Raw genomic sequence first — 20580 nt, 5'->3', positions numbered from 1 at the left:
CACCAGCTCCCCTACCTTTATTATTTACTATATTGCTGACTGATGTGTATCCCCATCCTCTTTCTGCTGCCGTCGTCCCTGTTCTCGTTTGTATAGCAAGAGGAGCTTTACAGCGCTAATAGTTTTACTCTACTGATAATAAAAAAGATAACTTCTGAAGTGCCGGGTTAAACTCGCGATGGCACTTGTCCTTTTACTCTTCTTGTGGCTGCGGCCAGAATGACGAGCATTTCAGTTGCAGGCCAGTTTACCAACCTGTCTGACTGGGTGGTGGTGTTGAATTCCCAATATCGGTTGACCGACAGTAAAGATAAGGTAAAGGTCATCCCATTACCTTTTTCAGACCGTTAGGGAGGGTGGTGTTAGAGGCCATCCTTTTCTCGGGGCCAGCTTTACGTGCGGGCGGTGCCCATCTCTCCCTCGCGTCTTTACCTTTCCCATTCGCTCCTCACCCCCCACAGTGACTTCGTGCGAATGACGGTGTGTAAAAGGCTTCCACCTAATGGATGAGTGGCCGGCATTTGTTTGTTTGTTAAGAGTGCTAGCAAGGTGCTAGTCTCACGCATTCATTCAAACCTGTGAAAAGAATCAATCGTTTTCACAAATATTTATTTTCATATATTTTGATTCAATCTTTGAATAAGACAATGAACATATCGAGAAAAGTACTTACTACTACATGGTAAAACAACAAAGACGTGTCCGGTGCCACACGCCGAATGAGCAAATCTCAATAAAATGCATGAAACTGTCCATGTTTTAGAACACTGGCCTGGACTAATTGTCCTGCTCCTCGCAGCCGTCACGTGAAGGGGAACGGTCACGTTTTTTTCTCATTGAAGCCAGAGAGTGGTTGACCTTGCGATGGCGGGCTTCGTCAGCACGGATCACCAATATGAAGTCACGCATGGTTGCTGAAGGCTAGACATGAGATGCGAGCAAAGTTGTCAGGTGTATCACATTGCATGGTGGTGACAGAAATGGAAAAAAATGCCGTTTTATGATTACTTATTCCGTGATCATCGTCGTCATCGACAGCCTAATCGTTTTTAATTTATTTATTTATTTTTTGGCTTGTTTGGATTTTTAAAACTACTTATCTTTAAACGTGAACAAAGAAGCAAAAGGTAAGTAAATAGGAAGGAAGGATAGATAGAAATCTTTTCTGTAAGATACCCTGTACGGATACGAGCTTTCAAAAAAGCATATCAGTGAGATCAGATGCTAATTTTGCCAGCTGTGTGTGAAAGTTCCTTGATAAACATTAACTTTCCAGGCTCGGGCAGTCATCGCATGTCACTGTGTTCGATAATAACTCGTTTCTGTTACCGTATATCTGTTTCTTTAAGCGTTCGCTTAACATAACATTGTACCGATAGCTTCCAGTACTTCTTAGCACAGGGTGGTGCTGGAGCACATCTCCATTCTGCCAGCTGACCATCTTTTATTTCCTGCAAAACAGTATTTATAAATAATAACTCTCTTTTTCTATGAAGTGTGTTTAGAGTGTATGTGTGTGTGTGCGCGCGCGCACGCCATGCTTCATTAATATGAATGAGTGTGAAGACTAACACTGGTCTTGTCCCCTTCCATGCACAATGTCCGGACAGTATTCAATGGTTGTGAAGCCAGATCAACAGAATCGTGCATTAATCATGTTGAAACTTGTAATGCTGTGAGACACGACAAACGGTTATCAACGTTGCCTTATGAGCTTTGAAGTGTCTTTAAACAGTTCGTGAGCAGTCTGTCACTGCTACTGTCATCTGCTCACGAGTGCAGCAATGTAATAATCGCCTACAAGTAAAAAGGCAAACATTTTTATACACCTACTGTTCAGTGCTAGGAGCGACCCTCCCCCTCCCCCCACGATGCACCAGTGTTCACAGAGTGACCCACCCATCGGTCCCACACTTTCCTCTCCCTTCTGTTTTCGCCTGACTTTTAGTGTGCAGGCCAACCCCTTCACCCTTCCATCTCTCTCTCTCTGTCCCTTGATTCCAGTAATGCTTCTTCTGTGGCCCTTCCAGTAAGTCGCCGAACTGGCATTCCTTACTGATATTCAACCACCAGTTCTGATTGCCTCGTCCGTGGAGGACATGTCATGCGCAGTGCAGTGTGCAAGTGCAGTGTCGTGTCGAGGGACATGCCCGAATCGGACCAGCTTTCGCAGCCTGACGGTGGCGGGTAGAGGTTCCTGGGGTCTGATCAGGACCGTGACCAGACTGCGAACGAATCCGTTTGACTTTTGCTCCTTGTAGATGTGAAGTCTCCAAAAGTATTTCTTCTCTAATGCCTGGATCTTTTTCTCGTCAGCACGGTCCAGGTTTCGCAGCTTTACAACTAAATGGAAGCGACCATGGACTTGTATAGCTTGAACAGGTTTTTGAAGTTGATACTTATATCTTGTTCAGCCTCGCCATTGCTGCTTCCTTGTCTCTTTCCCACCCATTTCTAATAAGTGTCTGGACCCATCTTCGCAATGAAATTCCCTATAAAGGTGAGGATATCCTTCTTGGGCACTTTTGAATCACGTTTTGTGTGTTCACAGAACATCTCCACACCCTCATCACTGTGTGTAGAAGTGGGAGCGTACACCTGCATCATGGTCATATTGTGAAGCTTGGTAGCGAAACGAATGGAGATGAGTCTGCTGTGTGTGTGTGTGTGAATCCCTTGTTTTTGGCGTAATGCTACTTCATAATCACTGAAAAACTATAAGACTGAGAGACTGGTTTCTGGAACGCGAAAGAAATAAATAGCAATATATTTGCATTGCTAATACATGATTTTAGGATGAACCTTCATATTGTCCTGTCTTGTGTTAAAGTCGATCTGTCTTCATTTACAGGATGGTGTTTACTCGCTTCCTTGTGTTTTAGTGACACCGAGTGTTTTTCTAACAGTTTTTCCAATGCTGACTAGTAGACCTTCAGTCCGCGGGTACTCGAAACCTCGCAACACTGTGTGTCGTGCATGTTGCTTACCCGGAGACACTCGGTGTAAGCTGCCACAGACTCCTCATCAAGGTAGGCCGTAAACCGATGACACATCTTCGGGCAGATCACGTAGAAAACGGTGTAGATGGGTATAAAAACGCCTGCATACAAGTGAGTAGGTCAATAATGTGCATACATTAAGTAGGTTATTAATTTCCCTACAACAAGTTTGACAATTTAATTTGTTTACAGAAAGAAAGCATGGCATCACCCATCATCGGAATTTAGCCCCATTCTTCACGAATCGTATGAACCACAAACTATTAAAAGTACATTGACATCTCTAAGGACTCGTGAAGTATAGCTGACACATGTGAACGTTCTCGACTGACGTTCTCTCTGTGGCAAGCATCTGTGCCAGCAGTGTGTTGAAGAGAAGAATCAGATACCTTGCATGAGAAGAACGGACAAGCGGAGGAAGATACTAGCTTTCTTTGCCTGTAGAGCCGCGAACAGGTGCATCTGCTCGTCCTTTGCTTCCTCTGTTTTCGAGTTGTACAAAACAACAAGTAAATCGGTAAATTGTTGCTCTTTTTTTTTTTTTAAGTGGTTACGTTACGTCTGTTCGTTTAAAATTAAACGTGTCGAAGTTATCACATCATTAGGCAGACACTAATAAGTGTTTTTATGAAAGAGGATAGGTACATACCAATGAGTCCATGTATTGCTCCATAATCAAAGCGCATAAGCAAGATGGAGGTCACGTGATGTACTGAGGCCGCAACTGATGGAGGCACGGCGTTCAGCGCTTCATAGATAGTAATGCGACTGTGTGCAACAACAAGACCAGTGCAGCCATCACTGACACGTTCACTCACCAACACTCTCAGTGCAAACACCAATGGGAATGCATGCAAATAAAGCCCCTACAAATAAAAGAAAGAATGATGGAAGGGTGGCCGAGTGAGTTTACTCATTCTAGTTCTTCCCCTTCCCATTAGTCCTCATTTCCATTTCCTAAAAAGAAAAATGAGAGGGTGACTGCGTCTTCCAAAGTCCAGCTAGAAATAGTGATGTGGGAATTTGGAGAAAATGTCAACATTGTGAAAACAGGCACTGGATTATGGGGCACCAAGAGTGGGAATTTTCTCCAATTTTCTCTTTATAGCTATACAATGCATTCTGTATGTATACAGTTCAATTCTATAAGTACAGAATGCATTCTATAGATACATTTCATTCTATACTTATAGAATGATTTCTATAGCTAGAGAGAGAAAACCTGGGTAAAATCCGAAGTATTTCATTTATATTATACTCAGAAGTTGATATCCATATCATGTTATAATTCCATTCTGTAGCCATTCTAGCAATGCAATTCATTGGCGCGTTCTCGGGTTACTAAAAATAGATTGTGACGTCACGCAGCAGAGCATCATGGGATTGCTTTTGCAGACAAACCCTGCGTTGACCAGTCGTCAGGGGAACCAACTGTTTGTAATTCATAAAAGTTTCTCCATCGTTTTAGTTTGATGAAGGTGATATGCTTTTAAATGCATGTGACTGTTCTGATCAAAATAATTCATAGCGTTGTAACGGGCGACTCTCCGTAGCTATCTAGCCCGTAACTGCACAGAAGAACGTAAGGCCATGTTTCGAGGGCAATGATTGGTTGATGTTCTTTGTATAAGTATACTTATAGAATTGAATTATATAATATAGAATGCATTACATACGTATATAATGCATTGTACAGATATAGAGCGAATTCTTTAAGTGTAAGAAAATTCTCCTCTTGGCACCCCATAATGGATTACCTGTGTCTGCAGTTATACTCGAAGTGAAGTCCTGTGTCGGGGAAAAGTATATAATAAAGGTACCTCCCCCCCTCCCCATCAGCTTTTCCGTTGATATCGTTTCTCACCTCAGCCATATTTGTTCGTTAGTTTTGATGTGTTTGTTATAGTTAGCGATGTATACTATCGCTTGGTTCAGTCCTCGAGCTGCTGACAGGGCAACCTGGGGAGTAGAGGAGATTGCAGATAAGGGTGACAAGCTGATGTTAGCCCGGTTAAATAAAATGACACTAATGAGAAAGTAAATTTAATGAAACCGAACTAACAATGCAAGTGGAGAAGGGGCCCAGAAAGCAAGCTCTACTTTCTTACTCTTCAAATGTCACTTGAGGTACTGCCTCCCTGAGTGTACAATCGTTATTTAATGTACTTCTTTACCCTCCAAGTGTGTTACTTGATGTACTTCTTCTCTATTTGTCTTCGTGTGTTTTTTTTTTTTTTTTTTTTTTTTGATGATTCGTTTCTTGCTGCTCATTTCACATAATATACTTTTTACTCTTCAAGTGGTACTTGGTGTCATTTCTAAATGTCCTGTCAGTTATTACCACTAAATTCTTCAAAACTTCAATATACACTGGTGATCGAGCGGCAGTGCTGCAGGCGTCAGAACATTCGTTTGGATTAAAGGGACCCGAATGTGTCGTTGTTGGGGACGCGAGGGTCCTAAAGAGAACTGTTGCCACACCACGACAGAAGTATTCAAAGAAAGGCGAAAAATAGCTCAAATGTAACTAGTACACTGTGAAGTAATTAAAAATGGTTACATGCATTGTGATTACGCTCAGCGTGTACGTCGACACGGCAACAGCAACAATTGTGATTAATAAGAACATTGCATTGGTGCTTACCTTGTCTAGCATCCCATGAGGCTGCCTGTGTGTCACCGTCACACACTCAGCTTCACTATTATCACTGCCCTCGCGCGCACACACACACACACAGGGAAAAAGAAAGATGAGTACATGAGCTGACAATTATCCTTCAGAAATTGTAATAAGGCCTTTTTTGTCCTAGCCAGCACATCATTTTCAAGAAAATTAAAGATTATCCGATCATCAACAATAATAAACTTCAAACTTTCAGATATCTATTTGATGAGACAGTTGTGATACATGCATGTTCTCCCTGACTCACATATAATATTCATATGCTAAGAAAACAGTCTCAGCAACGACGTTTACAGGCATTAAAATACAGACATTCGGGAATAAGTTCGTAAGGAAGGTGCTCGGACAGGAAGCAAACACCAGTAGCTTGATGCAGAGTACAGTCCCCACCCGCGCAGAACGCCACGAACCGCAGTAGCAAAGATGCGCGTTTATCTGGTTCGACCGGAAGATTCGATACGACACTTTATCTAAATCCGTCCTTCAGGCTTTCTTGGCGGAGGTCAATGCCGAGATGGACATACGAAGAACTGGTTGGTAAATCTGAAGAAGTGGCTGGTCCTTCCATGCTCACCACGTTCAGTACAAGCCTAAGTGGCCAGCTCTTTCAACCACTGCGTCTATCCACCTGCTTCCTACGACTGACCAACGCTCACTGACCAGTATACCCCGCTTGTCTGTTGGTACCCGACAAGACTGCTATGCCATGTTTGTACATTCATAATATAAAAATACCCAGAATCTTATTCTTACCATGCAGGTTCCCGGTCAAACGTTTTGCACGCTGCAGGCGGGCTTTCATTCATGGAAGTCCGACAAGGACTGCTTCGCTCACTTTCCTCTTTACGTTCCTTCTTAGTTCTGCAAATGTATAATGTGTTGTGCAGTACACGTTCTTTGTCTTTTGCTTTAGACTTATCTTTCTAATCCTTTGAACGAAAGTTTGCATAGGTGGGGGTGATCATACTTCTATCACTGATAAGTTTTGTTGGTAGAGGCCAAAGCTCAACACACGTTTCGATCTATATAACCAACCAGGTTGCTGGGAAGTAGAGAGGATATCGTCGAGCCCAGCTTGAGGTACTGATGACCTTTGCCTAGTTTCTATAAATGACTTCAAACAGACGAATTTGTCATTAAGGTTAAAGAAAATAGTCACTTCTTGCAAGTTGTCTTGTCTACTGTTTATAGCGCCGAACTGGCTTCAACTGTAGTAGTAGTAATAATAATAATGGGTATTTGTAATGCGCAGCATCACGAACAAGATAGATCGCACTCGCTACGCAAACCAGTAATGATAAATGAGCAGATAGTGGACGGGTAAATATATACAGGCACATAACGTAAAGCAATGGATGAAGGTATAAAGACTACGCACACATTTATTACAACTTACTTAAAATGATCGATGTGACTTGGGTCAGGAGTCACTTTGAAGTCCCCACCCTTATACTTCGGCATGACTTCTTCTCTAGTGTCTTTAGTTGCCAGGGTTCTGCGATGTGAAGATTGAACCTATTGACGAAATAATAAAGAAATAAAACTACTATTTGCTCATCAAGATTGCACTTATCTCTAATGCTGTTTAATTTGATCACTCGTATGTGCTTTTCTGTATCAAGGCCACACTATTCTAAATAATGTATAATGCTGCGAAAATCTATGAATATGGCTAGAGATTGATGTTTGCAACTCTCTTATAGCTGCTATAAGATGAAAAAAGTCACATCGTGTTCAGTAAAATAGTAGCTTTCATCTAGTTGATGCACCCTACTTGCAAGAACATCTCAAATGTCGGAAAAGTGACTGCGATGCAGCACCGTTACTTACAATCTTCGTGGGAGCATTGGCTTTTGTAGGGCCAGTTACAGTGAATTTAAAAACCTTCGATGCTGAATTCTGCCAAAGAATTCTCGATGAATACTGCGGGCGTATACTTGCTCGCCCCGTCAACGGTCTTACGAGAAACATATCCGCATCAATGTTTTGCCGGATGATTCACAGGCAGGAAATCATCATGGTGCTGAATGTCTTGTGGCCGATTGCTTGGAGCTGTTGTCCTTGATATGTCTCCCTGTCACTTGATGACAACATATTAACGTCACTTCACATTTTGACGTGTTTACTGTGGTTTCTCCCAATGACTTGATGACAACATGTTAACGTCATTTTATAGATGACGCATGCATGACGCGTTCACTCGCGCTCTGTCGTGTAGACGGACATATTGTGTAGAAATTCTTGATACTTGTAGAACAACCAACTCTCACCAGTGTAATGTATGTATTTTAAGCTAACGTGCGGTTTCAAAACGCTACGTGATAATTCACAGTGAAGTTAACCATTAAAATCTCTTGTCAACAAAAAAAAAACAAAAACAACTGAAGTGGCGTTGGCACATCTCAAGATCATAAGTGATTCTGTAGTACTGAAAGCCGAAGAGGCAAAACATGTCCAAAATGTATTTTACATACATCCGACAAGATGGTACTAAACTGAAAACCATGAGATGAGATGGCAGCAATATTGTCAGGTGCTCCTTCAGCTCTTCAGGAATAAGGATGTCCATCTGAGGAAAAAACTATCGAAGAACACACACTAAAGAAAACTGGATTTACTTGAACCACGTGGATATAGCTATTAACGTTACAGCTCCCTTATCAGAGACTTTTCTTGACAAGAACTCTGCCTTCTGAAAGATATAAAGGACATTCCTTCATACTTGCAATTAAAATATCAAACCCACAATCACACAAAAAAGAATCTTCAGTTCACACAAAACTTTAATGTCAAATATTATCCATGTTCGGCAGACAAACTGTTTAAGACTATTTTCAACTTTGTTTTTAGCCATCTTAATAAAGGGCAAAAATCCATGTAAATGCAATCTGAATGTAAAGTTCAAAGGTTTTGGTGGAGAATTTAGAGCATTTTAATATGTCAGGAATGCCACAGGAGTGCTGTTTGGAAGCAGTAATCGAAATCATATTGCCTTTTCAGATTGACTGTAATTATTAATACATAGCCTTAAGGATTGTACCTTGTATACATCCTGCTTGAACAGAATGCAATTTCTCTGGTTATTGGGAAATTTGACAGATGGATAAGGTATAAGGAGCATGCTGCTGATTAAATGATATTTTAAATCCTTGATTAAAAAATATCAGCCCTCTTATGCATCTCAAAACATACAAGTCAGTTGCCAGGTGCTCTAATAGCCTACTTTAACAACTTATAGTAAAGTTTTGAACATGAGCATAGTAAATACCTGTCCACTTAATCAAATAATCAGCACACATAGTAACTAAGTATCTGCCTCCTTGTTTGCATCTCCCACTCAAGGATCGAGTAATTAAATGTTAGGCCTTTCTTCTGGGAACTTTTCCTTCGAGTAGTCTCTTTTGGGTGAATAAAACTGAAACAGAAAAGCTGGTGTGCTTTAAAACACTTTAGGGTAGAACCTATTAGAATGCTATGATCATCCCATGTATCGATAAAGTGAAACTTTTTAACATCAGATATTCAACATTTCAAACCATTTACTAGAATCTTCGATAAACAAATCTACTGAATAGAAAGTCATTTTCATTATGAAACAATACCTTGTACTGGTCAGTTGGTTTGTATGCATTCCAAGGATACTCATTCACCTCATCTCGCTTCCAGCTAGAAAATAAGCGAGTACAAAACAATTGTAAAGTTACTCATGAAATAAAACATTAATATAAAAGAAAAAAGTGAAGCTTTATGTTGTTTAACTTGCTTTAGTAAGGATGTTTTTTTAACATATCTTAACAGAACATGCTATTGACAATTGAAATGATTGCTCATGAGACTAGACAAGTCTGATGATGATGACAGTGCCTGCTTTTGAATTAGTGAAATTAGCATCCATTTAGTAAAACATACAAGACAGAAGACATCTTATAATTAACATAATTATAACTAGTTCAACCAGTACTGGCCATGAAACAAATGGAGCAACATCATGCAAACTGGCAGCGTTTGGGAGATTGAGTTGTGACATTTAGGGGAAAGAGTTATTTCAATTTAAAGGTCAGCATGAGAAGAGCAGATGGCAGCATAGGAGTGACCATATAGTGATATACTCGCTACAGTTCATTCAAAGAACAATTTAAGTCTCATCTGACATTTTGCTTGAGTAGAATAAGATTTGAAGTGGATAAAGTTACAAGGCTGTCTGTTATTGCAAGTCTGGTGGAAAAGTTTGACCTGTTTTTTTTTAATCTTTCAATTGAATAATTCAAAATTTGCAAAAACATGTGACACCTGCAGAAAAGACGTGATTCTTGTGAAGACTTCTCAAAGAGACTATTACAAGTTTGCAAGTATTGGAAAGGGAAGAAATGTGAAGTGTATGACTGGTAGGAGCAGACCATTTATGTCTTTATTTCCATCCGCTGTTTCGTCTGTATCAAGGCACTATACTTAATTTGGTCCCACAAGACTAATGACTGTGTAACTCACCTGACATCTGGATTACGGGTACTCAAACGTAGAAGATAATATGCGGCACCAGCGACTCCAGTACCAACGCACACAAACAAGGGGATCAACTGCAATCATACAGCAAGTTTAAAATGAAAATTCACTGAAAAAGGAAAAAGCCAATTGAAAGCCACAACTCAGAAAATGCTTTAAGAATTATATACAGTTTTATCTGGTTTTCTTCCTGGTATGGTAGTGAATATTTCTCAATCCTCTCTATGGATCTGCATAAGTAATTCTCATGGCTTTTGCAAAGGGATGTTTAACAGGGCTGTAAAAATAAAATGTAAATGTTATGCAAGACAACCATTTTCATTCAGGATACCAATTGTTAATGTTCGTCTTCTCATTCATTCACAGGGTATACCCCATCACTTTGTGCTACTTTGTGACAAATTGTAGCATTCTTAAGTATAAAAATATTTTTTAATATTTTATTCCTTATTTGTGACTTAAAGCATGGTGTTAACGGTGCTTTTTGTTCTGTGCTTATCGTACACTGCCATGAAAGTAGTTTAATAAGGCTCCACTTTCGTCCTTTTGCGGAAACTAATAAAAAATACTTAAGTTACCCCACTGGTAATGTATATAGAATAAAAAACAAAATAGATGTGCCACTGGCACCACTGCCACAAAATTCTCATGTCTGCCATTTCCCCATATGTGCACCAGCTAAATTTTTAATCACTGTCTAACAAAGCGATAATTCTTGTGTCTTAAGGTACAGGTTGTGACCTTTATAAATTGATTGCTCTTTCTCTACAGTTACATATTTATTGTCATTATCCATAGGCAGATCACATTCAGACTTACTTGGAAGGTGTCAGTCACTCCACCTGTCAGTCGTTTCAATGCATTAACAAATTAGAGCACCAGAGTTCAAATTTATGAATTTCACAGCACACTTTAGATTAAGTTCTATTAATACAGTTCACACTCACAGAAGGATGTCCCTTGAGACTTGAAAGCGTCAATCCTTTCATCTTCTTTGTCAGTTTGCTAAGTTTCTACTTGCTGTAAAGGTGACCGAGAGAGAGCTGGAGCCGGATCTGACGTCATGATTTAAAAAGAAATCCCTCTTCATCCGCGATTTCTTTTCACCTAAGATTCTTTCTCCAAAAGATGGAAGACAGATACATATCTATTTTATTTCTAGTTAATATAACTTGCTGGCTGAAACGATGGTCAAAACGATGTTTAAAAAAAATAAAAAGAAAAGTATAAAGGGAGACAACATTGTGGAAATTGACTAGATAGGTTACCAAGATTCTTTCGGGATGCTTTTTTCAGATAAATATATGGGCTGCTTAACTGACTCGCACTCTTTAAATCAACTTTTTCTTGTAAATACTACGTTTCCCTTTCCCATTTCAAACTAATGCATGTCTGTGTTCATTCCCATATGAAATCTGCTATAAAGTCGGGAATCAATTAAATCATTACAGAACAGAAAACAGATGATACCAAAAAATGCTTTCACGGAATATTTATTTTCTTTAAAAAAAAAAATCAAAAGCAAATGTGTTTTATATAATTAAATTATTTCCTTGAATCAGTTTTAAATTACTCAGTCACTTTGCATGAATTGCATACAGAATTTGTAACATTTATCTGCTACTCCATAGCATTTAAATAAATACTAAAAATGTAATTTGGGAAAGTCTTGAACAATTGTAAGTACAGTTTTGCAATAAACATATATAACCTAGTTAAATGACAGTATATGTTGGTAAAAACACATTCATCTTCATGCTTACAACACCATTTGGAACATTTTGATCAAAAGAAATCTTGTGGGGGTTACTTTCCTTTGCTAATAGGAAGCTCAGTCAATTAGCTCACTGGACACTGGGGATTTACTGTGTAATTCTGACTACTACTGCTATCTTGGCAGCATTCAAAGATGGCATGATGAGGTCTAGTGGTTTAAAATAGGTAAAAATCAATCATAAAAATGAAACTTCATAATCTCAATGCTGGTGAGATTGTATCTAATGGTTGCTAATGAGATTCTTTGCATATGCTTGCTTGCAGGTGCACAAGAATGTGAATGGATGTATGTAAATCACAACAGTTAAAGTTAAAATGTAAAGATTCAAAAGCTGAAATTCAGGATGCACTGTATCACACAATAAACATAACATCAGTTCATCAAACTGTGCTAGCATTGTAGTCTGTTTTAATAAGCACTCAATTTTCTGTCACTCACTTCTTCCAATTGTCATCTGTTAAAATTTGTGTTCTGTACTATTACAATCTTGCTGCCATTATAATTCTGGCTAGTTATACCTTATACAAGGTAAAAAACTTAAAATATCTAAAGAAAATAAACTGGAGCCTGAAAATGCATTATAGGCAAAATAATTTGGAAAATATTAATTTTCAAATGATAATATTAAGATGATGACTGCCAGAAAAGTGCAGCCAGATTATATAGAGAAAATAACTCTCTTCTTATGACTTTGCGTTCTACTACTTTTAAATAAATGAACTAATGTCACTGGCAAGAAAATGCTAATGTATATCTCACACCCTAATCAACAGCCTTTCAACAGTGACACATAGTGATTGAGAAAGAAAGTTTTTCGGTTAAGTACCAACATTATATTAATATTGAGGATTATCGAGGCTTTCTTCAGTCGCCTTTCTTCATGAACACACACATTTATACACAGAAAGTTCCCGAAGAACAATTATACATCCAAGTACAGTCGGAACCAAAAAAAGAAAAAAATTATAATGGAGCTGAGTAAGAGTACCTTATTAATTTTAAAAATGACAGAAGCAAAAAGACCTGCAATAAATAGTGATAAATGTAAATGTACTGACAGATCATTCATGCACTGCTTGACTGGTACCAAGTGACAGACTGGTCAATCAGCACCTGTTTTAAGGGGGAACAACTGCACAAAAACAGTAGCAGACAAGGCTAACCACTTAAGATTTGTCTCACAATTAAACATGGACAAATTTCGGCATGTATACTGGTCCAAATTATACTCAGTGTGAAAGTTTTTAAAGGTTTCTCAGGTTTGCATGAGTGTCTGTTCTTCTAGGTTTAATTTGTTAGAAGAAACTATGTTCCTAAACTTCAAACACTACAATCCATCAAATGAGTCTTTTATGCTGGTTTGGCAATCTCTCTGTCCATGATAGGAATAGTCTGAACAGTTTTGTCCACATCTGTTCTAAAATATTTGGTATAAAACAGAGGGATTTAGCTTCTTTCTATGATCAACAAATAGTAAGGAAAACATGCATTTTGTCAATACCTGAACATGTACTAATGAGAGAATTTGTATTATTAAGCTCATATAAACATGCCAATATGTAAAAGTAATAAGCTTCTGAAATCATTTGTGTCATCTGCGGTCCAGCTGCTCAACCTCAGATAAGTGTCAGTGGTGTGTGTGTGATGTTGTAGGTGCACACATTATTATTCTTGATGTAAGTTTGTTGTTTTATATTTTATATGTATAATTGTCACTTGCCTTTTTTTTCATTGCTAATATCTTTAAATGCTGCACCTTGCAACTTTATTCTTACTTTCATTTCTAACTGTTTCCTTGTAACCAAAGCACCTTCCCATTTTCAAACTGGAAAAAATAAAGTTAATCATTGTCATTGCTGATGTGGACACCAGTCTAAAGAAAGTGCTCCAGCCTACAGTTTTACTGTATACAAAAATAATTATGCTGTCAAGGCTCCAAGGACACTTCAGGTCTGACCTTCTCTCATGCCTGTTAGAGAATGTCAATGCTGGATACTTATATCTCATGAATGGAAGGGTGTTATTCCCTGAGATTTGGGAATAATATTGAAACAAAGCAGTTAACCTTTGTAACATCTGGCCATGACAGCACTTCACCAAATCATTAATGCAATTAAAAATTGCCTCCAGAAATAAACTATGTTTATAAAACTAAGAATAAATCATATTTAGTATACTTGAAAGAAAAACAAAAGAGGAACTTTATCACATTTCAGCAATGAATGATAAAAATATCATGTACATACATATAAAACAGCATACTATAAAATGGAATGAGCTAGAACTGGGTTTGTAAACTTTAAGACCTGTCGCCATCTGCAGGCATATAAATTAATAAGAAGCAATTACAATAGAGTCAATATTTTTTGTGTGTCACAACCACATGCAACACAACGAACTGCAACAAACTAGATCTGCTGCAAATTTAAATACAATTATTCAGTCTCATTAATCAGATTATTAGTATTAATAGCACAGTTCAAAAAAGGTAAATTATGCTTAAGTCAATTACTACCACCACTTATTGTTTTTCATGAACTGATGAAGATTATCAGATGTGCAAATGATTGTTTTGTTTTTTTTGACAAATAATGATGCATACAATCAATTGCAAATGATACATTTATTCCACAATAACAATTTTAGACTGTTGACCTCCCATCAAAAGCAGCTCTTTAAATAAAAACATTATTACAATCATGGTAAAATATACTGCAACTAAAATGAAATGCCTTCGTGTGCAAAAATTGATTTGTTTCACATTAGCTACGATCAGGAAATGCACCGTCCTCATCGAGAATAATAATTTCATAAGGTGAACACTGAGCAAGCCCAACAAAATTACAAAACCAAGCATAAAAACCCTTCTCAAAGTCTCGGATTTCTTTCAACCAAGTGTCAAAGCACCATGATAATTGAATTATACATGCAAACAGTGCAATTCCAATAGCTGACAACCCAACTGAGAGGGGAAAGCTAAGAATTAGGAAAGGGCAGATTGAGATCTTGTGCCAAATAGTTTTTTCCTCACTGAAATAAATGTAAAAATTGTACCATGACATTGCTCCATAGTAGAAAGCAACACAAAGTGAGGAGACCCAGGAGAAAGGGATGAAGAGCACTGATAACAGGGTGATGTGTGGACCTTGCTTAGTTCCACATGAGCATTTTCCTGGGGCAGCAGTGTCTCTACTGGTCAAACGACAAAACTCAGCACCAGACAATTCTAAGTGAATGTCCACTGACTGTCCAGCTTGATTTCCATGCTGAATTGTCCCTGGCACTGTAACAATTTGTTGGCCTGGCTGATTAGGCAATCTTCGTTTGGCAAGAGGACGTGTTAGCTCCATCCATTCAGCTTTTTCCTGATCCAGTGGAGACTGCATCTTTGTTGTTCCTTATCAGAATACTCCAGAACTGCATCAAAATCTGGCAAGCAGATGACAGATCCAATCATCAAGGATCATCATACAGAAACTTGCAACACCGAAGACAGCTGCTTCATAGATGCCTCTGTACAACCTGCCTTGAAAAAAAAAAAAAACAACAGAAAAACCCCAACATATCTAAAGACTATCAAATGAATATATTTCTTAAAGCTTTTTCTATAATTTGTGAATAACGTACGTGAACAAATTATGTAACAGAAACAACACTATAGCACTAAGTTTCCATAATTAACTCATAAGTATATATTGCACTGAGCTTGACATTTAACTCTCTCATTATTAAAGTATGGTGCGCTGTAAGCATTATAATGCTGCTTACTTTTATAGTTGTGGTTATATTGATAACTGATAAAGACATTGGAAACTTCTAAGTGCGACCCACGTGTAAAATAAAACATACACATATGTATCCTTTATAAGTATATAAATATAAAATAAACTGAACAAGAAAACTGCTATTACAGGGCCTTGTGTGTCAGAAATATCCACACCATGATCACGTCCTTGGTCTGCTATTTCCGCTCATTTTCTCAGAGCCCCTCACACCATAATAAAACTGTTTGTAGAAATCAAACTGTCTTCCAATATCCTTAGATGGTAAAAATGTTATTAAAGACCCGTTTCTAGTGTTATTGAATACATGGCACTTATTTACACGCAGTTATTTTACCTAAAGATTTAATTCTTTCTAACATCAAAGGTCTATGTTGTGTCACGTGATATTTATGTTCATGTGACACATCATCGCGACTGCACTCGGCCTTTGGGATGCAAGCTTCCTATCCGCTGGTTATTAGGTGGGTAAATAAGAACATATGATCTTCTGGAATTATTTGCTTAAATATGCACCTCTCCAATGCCCTTGGTAATTCCTGAAAAAACTCAAAAAGTCTTTTATTTTGGAAGGGAAACTTCAGGAAGGGATATTTATATATAATATGTCGTCGATCGTCGCTGTCACAATATCGGCGATTTATCACCACATAACTTATGTTATAACGAGGAAAGTCAGCTTAGTCTGATACGACAGAGTGTCGCAGCGTTTGTAATAAGCAGATGGTTGCATTTGCTGTGTCTGTTATTCAGTTGAGTAAACTCTAGTGCATAATGCTTGCTCATAATTACTTTTTCTAGTATAGCGATGTCGCAGATTCTACAGTATTTTTCCGGATATAGTTTCAGTTTCTTACACATTAAGCAGAAAACTTTATCATATAGTTGTATGTGTAATCTGTTTAGAACTTTGTACACTTAGTAAATTTTGAAATTAAGCATGGACCAAAACAGTAAAATGGGGTATGTGCTATATAGTTTGAGAACTACTGGAAACCTCTGGGACAAAAAACCAAAACAAAACAAAAAACCTTGATTTTGTGAAAATTCGATCGTCTATGGAGACACACGGATAGTAGTCTAACCCTGTTGTCTTTAATTAAAGCTCTCTAAAAATATAAACACAGTTGTCATGTGTATTGATTTAACCATAGCCTCATTATTTCTTGAAAAAGGTTGTTTTGCACGAACCTGACAAAATTAATATGCCATGCAGTTTGTCTGTTCTGTGTAAAAAAGGTTAAAGGTTATCCCTTAACCTTTTTTCGTTTGTTGGAGAGAGATGTGTTAGAGATCTTTTTTTTCTAGTGGCCAGCTTTATGTGAAGGTGGTGGATAATTTTTCTTCATCGATGCCTTACTTTCCCAAACCATCTGTGGAGTCAGGTACTCATTTCAGCTAGGCTGACTGGAGGAAGGTTACTGTGCCACACCAATATCAAACTGACACACCAATATCAAATATTAATCTGACACACCAATATCAAATATTAATCTGACACACCAATGTCAAGCCGACACACCAATTTCAAACCAAAGCCAGTGCTCTACTTGGTAATCAGCTTTAGCTATCTATTCTGGGATATTATTTGAAAAAGGAAAAGAAAAAGAGACTGATTTTGATTTAGTCTGCTGCTATTTTACTTATTGTGTTCAGATAAAGTGTCATGCAGTATGGACTAATATCATAACTTGATTAAACAGACATTAAGTGGATAATTTTGTGGACTTTGCATTTTGGATATGCTGGAGAGAACAGAAGTACTCAAAATGCACTACAAAAATTTCTGAGTTTTTTAAGTATGTATAAGAATTAATGAAGACACTATAATAAAAATTTACTAGTGATAAATCTGAAGGCATCACAGTGATTGGTTAAAGCAAAGGCTGTCTTTGACCATATTGCTAGTTGTGGCAGCAGAAAGATATAGCAACTGGCACAAGACTGCACTATAAGCAAGAAACCTGTTGAACCCAAGAAGCAATGAAACCAAATCTCACCTTCTTTAAGTAGTGCAGGATAAGGACATTAGTAATGTATTACAAATACGAATACGAATAGTTTATTTTGTTAGGCCTTTGGGCCCATTCAAAAGGATTCAACATGTCACAAAAGATACATAGTATTATTATCGTGGAATAGCATATCTTTTCTTTGTCGCTAAATATAAAAACTTGGCAAGATTGGACAGTATTGTTTCATTACTTGTTGACATAAGCATCTGCAGTTTGGAATTATTTGGTCTAGTGTACATTGTCGGAATGAAATTTTTTCTCAGATCTTTCAGGCATGGACAACATAGTATAAAATGAAACTCATTCTCTTTATCAATTTGACACATAGGGCATATTTTACTTTGTTGTGTATGGTCTAGTGATATGAATAATGCATAGCCTTGCCAGATGCTAGGATTCTGCACTGTAGAATCATCATCATTTATGTTGACTGGTTAGTTTTGGGGTTGTGCATGAGATTTGGTGATATGCATTTGTTAGACTAAAATTAGTTTCTGTAACCTGAAGATCTTTTATAAAGGTATTAAACAGGCAAAGGAAAAACAAATCCTTAAAACAAATCCTACAGTAAATGCAAAAGAGCTCTGGCTGTTCAGAAGTGCCTTGTTGAGAGCAGACCAAGTATTCCCATATCTTTTTGGATGAAGAACATTATATACATTTTAATGGATATTTGGTTCTTTAGGTCACTTGTGCCTGAAGAAGATAGAGAGATGAACATTTATACAACTCAACCATCGGTGCTGATAAAGATGCTGATAATGTGAGGAATAGGATAGTAAACTAAAATGCAGACTGCATTAGCTGCCCTTTAAAAGAAATTTTTAGCTAAATATGAAATGAAGATTTCTTAGTATTAAGAAAAAGCAAGATAAACCATAATCAGTTTCTCACACCAAAAATAATACTAAAGAAGGGTATCAACAGGTTGAAGTTACTTGTCTAAGACTGCTGCAACTGAACAAAGGGGAAAATGCTAGCATGATGGGAGACCAAGATGATGAAGGTGAAGGCCATTTGTGGGGGGTTGGGTGCAGGGGGAAACTAAAGGGTAGAGAACTTGTATTTGCATTCTGTTGACAGTGGGAGTATGAGTCATCTGCCTGTCATTATAAAAGTCTTGGCTGGTGCCAGAGCAAACACTTGCTGTGTTGGTAGTTTCTGCTAGCCATGCTAATGATCTCAAAAGGCTGTGTACATATGTTTGACTGCTGCACATGGTTTCTTCATCATAGATGTGCCTCCATAGGGATGTGATTACCAACAATTGCACCTCTGCTGAGCAATAATCAGAATGCACATTTTGTGCTCAACTATTAGACAGCTTGGCACTTACTGCACATGAATGAACAGGTAACAGATGTTCTCTGTTTGCTTTGCTCTAATGTTTGGGGATACACAGCACCTGAGATAGTTGCTGCATATGTGTAAACTTTTTTGTCTTTGAAACTTGACAAATTGTTAAGGAAGAGCACAGTATGTTGCAAAGTGGAAAGAAAAAATAATTTGTACAGTTTAGATGGAATACTTGTTAAGATATGGCAAAGCACATTGACATGAAACCTTCATTAAATAGGTGGTTTTTGTGGTCAGAATTAAGCAGGCAGTGTTTAAATAACATGGTAAATTTGTTTCTTTGTTTTTAAGGTGTATTTGCTTTAGTGTCATTTGCTCTAAATGCTCAATGGTATCTTACCAGTCTCACATTTTATTTGTTGTTGTTGTAAATGTGTTGGCCAAACAGATGCATAATATATTTTGTGCCTTCAACATGTCTCTCTGCTTTCTATATTTTCAAAAATTAATCTGAAACTGTTTTTAAATATTATTTTAAATTGAAAGCTTTTGAACCACGAAGAAGGTGGACAAATTATATTGCTCCTGATCAAAAGGATTACCTACTGTTTATAACATACTGATAAATGGATGCATGCTACTTTGCATGTTTGTTTATTAATTTTAAAGTTGAGATATTATACTAGGGCATGAGAGTCCAGGCCTGGTTCTGTTGTGTGATTTCTTTGGACTAGTGAATGATTGAGTCCCCTCAGCAACAAGAGTGACCAGTCACAGCGATTACTCACTTGAATGAGCTGGAAAGTTACAAGTACACATTCTTCCTCATGAGTCACATTTTTACTTTTTTTTCCCCTTGTATTTCGGAGTCACTAATTTGGTGTGTGTGTTTTCATTGTTTTAATTTAAGGTCAACAATGGAAGTCTATTTTTTTTAGGAAAATTTTGTGTTTTCAGTAATCAGATAACATTTGAAAATAAAAAGTAATGTTATTTTGTCAATCATGATTCACAAATAAGTCATGTAGGTTTATTCTCTAGGTGTAAAAATCTGGCTGTATATGCCTAAGTTTATTTATTTTGTTATTTTTCCCCCTCTGATCTTGGGGTGAAATCTGCTTATGTATAATCACAAGCACTGCCTTGTTGATGTGTATTTCACATTAGTAAATGTGTTAGTAACTTTCAGAATTTCAGGAAGAGATGTGCTTGATTGATTCATACATATCTCCTCCTTAACTCTTATGAGATTTATGTGATTGCCCCCTTTTATTGTGTGAGTGAGTTTGTGTTCATGTGTGGTCTAGTAATATGCAGCATGCATAGCCCTGCCAGATGCTAGGATTCTGTGCTGTACAATCATCATCTTCATCAACCGTCATTATCATTCTTTTGTGTTCATACATATATCACCAAGGAAAGTAATGGTAACATCCGTTTAAATTCTGTGAGGCACTTCATTTATATCCTGTCTGATTTACAGTAGTACGCAATTTTCAAACAGGTATTCTGCTTTAACTAAATA

At 37.6% G+C, this 20580-nt stretch overlaps 4 protein-coding genes across 14 annotated transcripts in view; 1 reads left to right on the top strand and 3 right to left on the bottom strand.

Annotated features, from left to right (window-relative positions):
- Positions 1 to 592: 592 nt before the first annotated feature.
- Positions 593 to 8305, bottom strand: LOC112556095 (alternative oxidase, mitochondrial-like). The gene is made up of 10 exons (XM_025224764.1): positions 7513 to 8305; positions 7079 to 7197; positions 6436 to 6543; positions 5644 to 5707; positions 4864 to 4958; positions 3649 to 3767; positions 3389 to 3481; positions 2988 to 3100; positions 1374 to 1451; positions 593 to 921 (listed from the first exon to the last, which is right to left on the bottom strand). The coding sequence occupies exons 1-10, from the start codon at positions 7651 to 7653 to the stop codon at positions 778 to 780; spliced, it is 1074 nt and encodes a 357-aa protein (XP_025080549.1). The 5' UTR covers positions 7654 to 8305; the 3' UTR covers positions 593 to 777.
- Positions 8306 to 8447: 142 nt separating this feature from the next.
- On the bottom strand, positions 8448 to 11283 carry LOC112556097 (cytochrome c oxidase subunit NDUFA4-like). The gene is made up of 4 exons (XM_025224767.1): positions 11133 to 11283; positions 10171 to 10259; positions 9285 to 9348; positions 8448 to 9097 (listed from the first exon to the last, which is right to left on the bottom strand). The coding sequence occupies exons 1-4, from the start codon at positions 11172 to 11174 to the stop codon at positions 9035 to 9037; spliced, it is 258 nt and encodes an 85-aa protein (XP_025080552.1). The 5' UTR covers positions 11175 to 11283; the 3' UTR covers positions 8448 to 9034.
- Positions 11284 to 11661: 378 nt separating this feature from the next.
- On the bottom strand, positions 11662 to 16031 carry LOC112556096 (transmembrane protein 169-like). 2 transcript variants are annotated; one of them, XM_025224765.1, is made up of 2 exons: positions 15874 to 16031; positions 11662 to 15488 (listed from the first exon to the last, which is right to left on the bottom strand). In XM_025224765.1, the coding sequence occupies exon 2, from the start codon at positions 15346 to 15348 to the stop codon at positions 14725 to 14727; it is 624 nt and encodes a 207-aa protein (XP_025080550.1). In that variant the 5' UTR covers positions 15349 to 15488; positions 15874 to 16031; the 3' UTR covers positions 11662 to 14724. The 2 variants fall into 2 exon arrangements, with proteins under 2 accessions (XP_025080550.1, XP_025080551.1); XM_025224766.1 differs by having other exon boundaries at positions 11662 to 15484; positions 15874 to 16030.
- Positions 16032 to 16132: 101 nt separating this feature from the next.
- Positions 16133 to 20580, top strand: part of LOC112556093 (TBC1 domain family member 5-like) — a 36383-nt gene continuing 31935 nt past the window's right edge. For all 10 annotated transcript variants that reach the window (XM_025224758.1, XM_025224754.1, XM_025224755.1 and 7 more), the window contains exon 1: positions 16133 to 16208. The gene's annotated coding sequence lies outside the window, so the exon portion shown is untranslated. The remainder of the gene's footprint in view (positions 16209 to 20580) is intronic.

This window comes from Pomacea canaliculata, linkage group LG2, assembly GCF_003073045.1.
Source record: "Pomacea canaliculata isolate SZHN2017 linkage group LG2, ASM307304v1, whole genome shotgun sequence".
Taxonomy (NCBI): Eukaryota; Metazoa; Mollusca; class Gastropoda; order Architaenioglossa; family Ampullariidae; genus Pomacea; species Pomacea canaliculata.
The sequence above is the reverse complement of the archived record's forward strand: the minus strand, read 5'-3'. Positions and strand labels throughout refer to the sequence as shown.